The sequence below is a fragment of the Sorex araneus genome, chromosome X, assembly GCF_027595985.1.
Source record: "Sorex araneus isolate mSorAra2 chromosome X, mSorAra2.pri, whole genome shotgun sequence".
NCBI classification, from domain to species: domain Eukaryota; kingdom Metazoa; phylum Chordata; class Mammalia; order Eulipotyphla; family Soricidae; genus Sorex; species Sorex araneus.
The window spans coordinates 404,011-411,269 of record NC_073313.1 but is presented as its reverse complement, the minus strand read 5'-3'; the positions used below and the strand labels follow the sequence as shown (position 1 = coordinate 411,269).

At 40.8% G+C, this 7,259-nt stretch overlaps 1 protein-coding gene across 1 annotated transcript; it reads left to right on the top strand.

Moving 5' to 3' along the window:
• Positions 1 to 300: 300 nt before the first annotated feature.
• LOC129400056 (odorant-binding protein-like) lies at positions 301 to 6,977 on the top strand. The gene is made up of 6 exons (XM_055122816.1): positions 301 to 458; positions 2,258 to 2,331; positions 4,282 to 4,392; positions 5,690 to 5,794; positions 5,980 to 6,009; positions 6,791 to 6,977. The coding sequence occupies exons 1-5, from the start codon at positions 334 to 336 to the stop codon at positions 5,994 to 5,996; spliced, it is 432 nt and encodes a 143-aa protein (XP_054978791.1). The 5' UTR covers positions 301 to 333; the 3' UTR covers positions 5,997 to 6,009; positions 6,791 to 6,977.
• Positions 6,978 to 7,259: the final 282 nt, after the last annotated feature.

Here is a 7,259-nt window from a genome sequence, read left to right as displayed (position 1 = left end):
ATCCTGGATGTTTTTCTGGTATATGACTGAACACTTTTTTTTACTTTTTTTTTCTATTTCAAGAAACTCTCGATTGTAAACTTGAGAGTTTCCAATTCTTGTCTTTAGAGTTATTTAATTCTCCTTACCGTCCTATCAACCCTTGTTTCTGTTATTCTACCAAAGAGGCATTAGAGCACTACTTGGATTGGTCCGATTGAACAATCTGCATTTTCCCCCCATTGTGCAATGAAGTAGAAGGAAAGTTGAGGATGGGAGTTTATGAGAAAAGTTAAAATTGTGATTGCCCTTCTTGACTGGCATTTTTCTTTCCAGAACATAGGTGAGTGGCGTATGGCCGCTCAAGCTGCCAGCAACCCAGAGAAGGTTGCAGAAAATGGGCCACTCAGAGTCTTCTTGAGAGACATCCAGTGTAAAGACAGACAATGTAACTCTGTCTCCTTTAATTTCTGGATGAAGTAAGTCACATTTACCTGCACCTAAACTCACACATTCCTTTCCTTTCCTTTCCTTTCCTTTCCTTTCCTTTCCTTTCCTTTCCTTTCCTTTCCTTTCCTTTCCTTTCCTTTCCTTTCCTTTCCTTTCCTTTCCTTTCCTTTCCTTTCCTTTCCTTTCCTTTCCTTTCCTTTCCTTTCCTTTCCTTTCCTTTCCTTTCCTTTCCTTTCCTTTCCTTTCCTTTCCTTTCCTTTCCTTTCCTTTCCTTTCCTTTCCTTTCCTTTCCTTTCCTTTCCTTTCCTTTCCTTTCCTTTCCTTTCCTTTCCTTTCCTTTCCTTTCCTTTCCTTTCCTTTCCTTTCCTTTTCTTTTTTCTTTTCTTTCCTTTTTTCTTTTCTTTTCTTTTCTTTTCTTTTCTTTTCTTTTCTTTTCTTTTCTTTTCTTTTCTTTTCTTTTCTTTTCTTTTCTTTTCTTTTCATGTCACACCCAGCATTGCACAGGACTTAGTCCTGGCTCATACACTCAGGAATAACTCCTGATGGTGCTCTGGGGAAACTATAGAACGCTGGGAATCAAAGCCAGTCGCCGTGGGCAGGGCAAACGCCCTCCCTGCTGTGCTATCGCTACATCCCCATGTCACACACTTCTTAACTCCAGGAACAACTGTTGCGTCTTGCTCTTCCAGATGGAGGGGTTACTGACCTATCTAAGTTCTCAAGAAATTGAGTCTCTAAACTTTGTTAACAGAAGTTCTCCAGTGGGTTCCCTAAGTTTCCAGAATGTTCATCCATCAGCTGTTTGAACTGCATTGTTAATGACAGAATAAAAAACAAAATTTAGGGAAGAAGTTTTCCTTGAGAGTCTAAGAACCATCATATAATCGATCAGCCATTGCATTTCATGGCACAGTTCCTGAATGCTTTAGAAACAGTACTTCATGTTTGATTTATACACTGGTGTACAGGGTTATCCACTGAAATTTTTGATGTTAGACTCAGTCATAAGTTAATGTTCCACATAACATCTGTTGAATGTTTAAGGATCCTATGTTATTTACCTACAAAATATGAGAATCAGAAAATGACAAAAAAAATCCTGACCTTGACCAGTGAAATATCAGCGCCTTTTTTTTGGTTAAAGATTACCATGCATGATGAGCCATACATAGAACACTGATTAGTAACCCACAGACATGCAGTGAGACACAGCTCTCCCCAAGTGTGATGTTTTGTCAGCAAACACCAACCGAGTTTTTGATGTGGAGGATCAAGGATCAAAGTGAAAAGATATTATTCAAAGAGATAGAGATGATTAAACATCATTGAGAATTTGGCGCAATGCTGAATCCTCATTGCGACGTTGGAAATACCTGAAATCGGATAGATTACTAAAGTGACAAAAAAAGTAAAGTGACAGCATACTCTGGGAACATCGCTTGAACGTATTCATTTCACATTTGTCAGGGCAAATTGATAGGGATGTTGGTCTCATATCAAGAACCTTATTAGGTCTTTTTCTGAATGTCCAGCACCTACGATGTTTCTTAATAAAGGAAAGGTTTATCCCCCTACGACGTTCCCACATATATGTTAGATATCCTATTGGATGTTCTTTCCCTCTCTCTCTCTCTCTCTCTCTCTCTCTGACTCAATCCACTCATCATGCCCGTGTCCAGAGGTTTCTACCTAGAAACAGGATTTTACATCCTCTTGTCGCTGACTCATGTGTGTGTCCGTGCCATACTTTCTTCATCCAGCTATTGGCAGCGCTGCCCGTGGGGAGTATGGGAGGAATCACTGACCTTTTTATTGATTTGGTTTTCAGAAACAATGGAGTGTGTGAAAAGTTGTCCGCAGTCGGAAACAGAGCACCTGGTTCTGAAGAATACACCACTTCTTGTGAGTCCTTGTGCTTCCTGGAAGAGGGACTAATCTTTTTTTTTAAATATTTAAAATTTTATTAAGTATCACTGATTCACTGTCATCCTGTTCTTTGTCTATTTACTTGAGCGGAAACCAGTACTGTATTTCTCCAAGCGCTGAGATTTTATTTTATTATTTTCTAAATTTATTTATATTATTTAATTAGTGCTTCCCCGTGAGGGTACAGTTACAGATTTACACATTTTCGTGCTTATGTTTCCCTCATATAATGTTCGAGTACCCATCCCTCCACCAGTGTCCATTCTCCAGCACCAATGATCCCAGTATCCCTCCCTACCCCAATCCCATCCCTGCTCCCTGCTCTGTGGCAGGGCATTCCCTTTTGTTCTCTCTCTCATTTAGGGTGTTGTTGTTTGCAATAGGGGTATTGAGTGACTATCTTGTTCGGTCTCTACTCTACTTTCGAGCGGAATCTCCAACCACATTTTACTTGGTGTTCCCTTCTCTCTCTGAGCTGCCTTTCCCCCCAGCATGTGAAGCCGGCTTCTAAGCCATGGAGCCAACATCCTGGTACTTATTTCTACTATTCTTGGGTGTTAGTCTCCTACTCTGCTACTTTATATTCCACAGATGAGTGCAATCTTTCTATGTCTGTCTCTCTCTTTCTGACCCTTTTCGCTTAGTATGATACTTTCATGTTGATCCACTTATGTGCAAAATTCACGACTTTCTCTTTTCTAACAGCTGCATAGTATTCCATTATATAGATGTACCAAAGTTCCTTTAAGCAGTCATCTGTTCACCGGCACTCGGGATTTTTTCCAGATTCTGACTATTGTCAACAGTGCTGCGATAAACATGTCAGTGCAGATGACATTTCAACTATACTTTTTTGCTTCTCCGGGATAGATTCCCAGCAGTGGTATTGCTGGGTCATCTGGGAGCTCAATTTCTAATTTTTTTTACAAGCGTCCATATTCTTTTCAGAAGGCCAGCCCTGAGATTTTAGAAGTCTCTCCGTACTCATATTTCCCAACAATTGAAGGGTCTTTCAGGGTTAGGGGAATGAGACCTATTGTGACAGTTTTTGGCATATAGTATATGTCATGGGGAGCTTGACAGGCTCTGTCTGTGCGGGTGAGATACTCTTGGTAGCTTTCCAAGCTCTGAGAGGTGTGTATATATACATATATGTACCTATATGGATATACTTTTAAATTCATGGGATTTAAGTGCTTTTCAAGATTTCTGGACCTCCTTATCCTCTAACCAGTTCCACCACAAATTATAAACAGGACCTTGGGAAAAGCCTCTCACTTGGCAAACATTTCCATTTCCACACACGGTCAAAATAAGGGAAAGTTTGAGTTTCTTTTTTCAGATGACGATAGTTTACCGTATTCTTCCCTGTAGAGCGTGCTTACCTTACAGATGGATGACCCCAGATCTAATCTTGGCAATACAAATGGTCCCATGAGAGTCCTTACCTGTAATCCCTGAGCTCCAGAACCTATAAAAAGTCCTGAGCACCACTGGCTATGTCCCCAAACAAAAATAAAGGCAATTTATTTTAATATATTTATTTGACCACACAATCCACTGGGCTGAAGCGATAGCACAGCGGTAGGGTGTTCACCTTTCATGAAGCTGACCCATGTTCAATTCCTCTACCCCTCTTGGAGAGCCCGGCAAACTACTGAGAGTATCGCTCCCACATTGAAAATCTTGGCAAGCTACCCATGGCGTATTTAATATCCCCAAAATAGTCACAACAAGTCTCACAGTGGAGACGTTACTGGTGAGCAACGGGATGACAGTGACAGTGACAAATTGATGAGCAATGGGGTGAAAGTGACAGTAACACAATCCAGTGATCTTTAACTAATTGATCTTGTATTGAAACGTATTGTTCACATATGCTTGAGACCCATGTGCCATTTTTCTCTCTCTCTCTCTCTCCCACAGTCGCAGGAGAAAATTACTTCAGTTTCTGCTATCAGTCCGATAACGTGTTGGTCATCTGTGTCCGGAACACCGATGAAACTGGAACCGTCACAGATGTGGTTGAAGCTGCTAGTACGTCTCTCATTCTGAGCAGAATCAATGATTGTTTTGACACATAGAGGTTACTTAGGGAAAGATTACATACATGCATTATGGAAAAGAACAACCAAGCCCACATTTTCTGGAGATCTTGAGTGTTCTTTAATCCAATCCCAGAATGCACTGTGCACTTACTGAAGTGATTGTATTCTCTCACTCAGGTACATCAAAATTTGATTTCAGCAAATGAACATATCCTGAGTTATGTAGCAGCATAGGCGAAATCTAGAATAGATTTATGATATAATAATGAAAATCTATGATATATTTAGCACAAGTGCCTTATTGACTTGCAGTTGGCGGTGTGAGTTGAGTATGAGTTGAATCTGCTCACATGCCAATAACATAAAACTCATTCCAATGCCCTGTTATGGGAAGCTTTGTTCACACAATCAAATGAGATGGGGATTTTCAAAGTTCCCAGAGTTTTCTTTCCCTGCCTGAAGTTTCCAGAATACCAGAAAGTATAGCCGTCTGTAGAATGTAAGAATGCAGGAATGGAATTTGGCAGTTGTCTAAACTCCAGCTTCCACTCATTCTCTCATCGCTCATTTGAGAATGGGTACATGATATGCAGGCTGAAGAGATAGCACATAGAGTAGGGCGTTTGCCTTGCACGCAGTCGACACGAGTTCAATCCCTCTTTGCCTCTCAGAGAGCCCGGCAAGTGACCGAGAGTATCTTAGTCACACAGGAGAGCTGGGCAAGCTCCCCATGGCATATTGGATATGCCAAAAACAGTCACAATAAGTCTCACCATGGAGACATGACTGGTGCTCGCTCGAGGAAATTGATGCACAATTAAATGACAGTGATACAGTGACAGTGGTCCCCAGGAAAGAATAAAATAGATGACAGATACCTTTCAGCTTCAAAACTGCAAGAGGCAAGCATACAGTAAAAATGTAGATTTTTTTAGAGGTAGGAGCAACCCTGCTCAAAATTGAGTAGGAAACGTTCAGGACTTACTTGATACTTTAAGGGTGCCTTTGGGTAGCCATGTGAAATACCCCGGGCTTTGATCAAGGGACCGGTGCAATGCTGCTGTGCTCCCTGAGTATCCTCCTGGAGATCTCTGTCAGCAATGACTCACCTGTTGGGAGAACCAGGGGAGAGGTTGGGGGAGGGAGTGATGTTGTATCCAACACAATGGACAGCCAGGAGAAGACTGAGATATCTGTCCGTCTGTATAAGGAGACTGTTGCCCGTTCTGAGTATTGGGATGCATTGTAATGACTGTCTTCCTTCCCTTCTTTTCTGCCAATTGCAGTAAGACCTGGCTATGAACCCACTGACGCCGATCGCAAAATGTACGAAAAATTGGTTAAGAAACACGGGATTCCCAAAGAAAACATCATGCGTACCCTATCCGAAGGTAAATTCATTATTTGCCCTTCTTGGGTATAAAAGTGGCCATCATGAAATTTTCTCCAGGAAAGTTCTTTGTCAAGTGTCCCTTGGACATCTGTGTTCTGAAAAAAATGTTTGACTAGTGCACTGCATAGAAATGTTAAAAGTATCAGCTATTGCGTTGAACGCTCTATTCATTGTCTTCCACAGATACCTGCCCCCAGTAAGAAGAGCTGTTGGGTGAGTGATGACATGGTATCTCCTGATATTTTAAGAGGTCAGAATGTCTTGGGAGGGGTGACCGTTTCAAAAATCAGACACAACTCTTCTGAAGAAAGGGTGGGCAAGTGCGATCATATAGACATGTACATGAGTGTGGGTTTAAATCGTGCTCCACGCCCGCTCGGAACTATATCATAGGGTGGGATTCTATACTTTGAGGACAAAAGTTTTTTTCAAATGGATGAAGCATTGAACTCTGAATGAGGATTAACTCAATGAATTCCAGTGACCGCAAACTATAATGCAAACTCTTCTATAATGTTCAGGAGATTCGAGGAAGTCTCATGGGTCCTGTGTGTTTTGTGGCGTCCCTTGTTTTACATATTATGTGCACCTTAGTTGGTCGTTGAGCACAGCCAAGTGAGGTCAGTTATTCCCAGCTCCCAAGAAATTCTATGAAAAGAAGCCTTATAAGTCACACACTTGCAGAGTTCAATTCCCTATGTCCGACAGCCATGAACACATTTCTACCTTACATACTTGATGTAAGACCTCATAGAAGATCATTCATGGCTACAGGTATCATAGCAGCCAAGTTCTTACCCTGAATATCACATGCAACAAATTTACAACAATTTTACAACAATTCTACAAAAATTCATGCAACAAATTCTACAGTAACATTTCTCTTAAACATTGCATTTATATCTGCCTCTCCTCTCTCCCCAAAGTGTTTACTTTGATGCACCCCTTTGGATCCAACTCAAAATGTTTTTTATTAATGTTTTAATTTTTATAGACATCTCGAGATCATGATGACAGAACGCAGCATCATCTCAGATACCCGAATCATGAGTCAAATTGTAATTCCTTCTTTCCCGCTATCATCGTGACCTCAGCCCGTGTTTTTCTCTTCCTTCATTTCTCACCCTCTATTTTATCCCATTGGATGCCTAAATTAATAAACTGATTATTCTATGCACAAAGCTGTTTTTGTTGCAAAGACTCTTATTTGTAAAGCACAGAAATACCTACTTGTGATGTGATGTGAGGGTTCAGGCAATTAGGTCTCCACTGAAATTGAAATTTGGTCTTCATAGGCAAATGGAATCCTTTTTGGAAATGTCTTGTTCGGGGGGAAATAAGATAAACTATATCGCGGATGATATTTTTGCAACTTATTGATCAGATTACTAATTGATTGGATATCTCATGCATGTCACATGAAGGAGAAGAGAAAGTGATGAGAGCATATCTTAAGTATATTT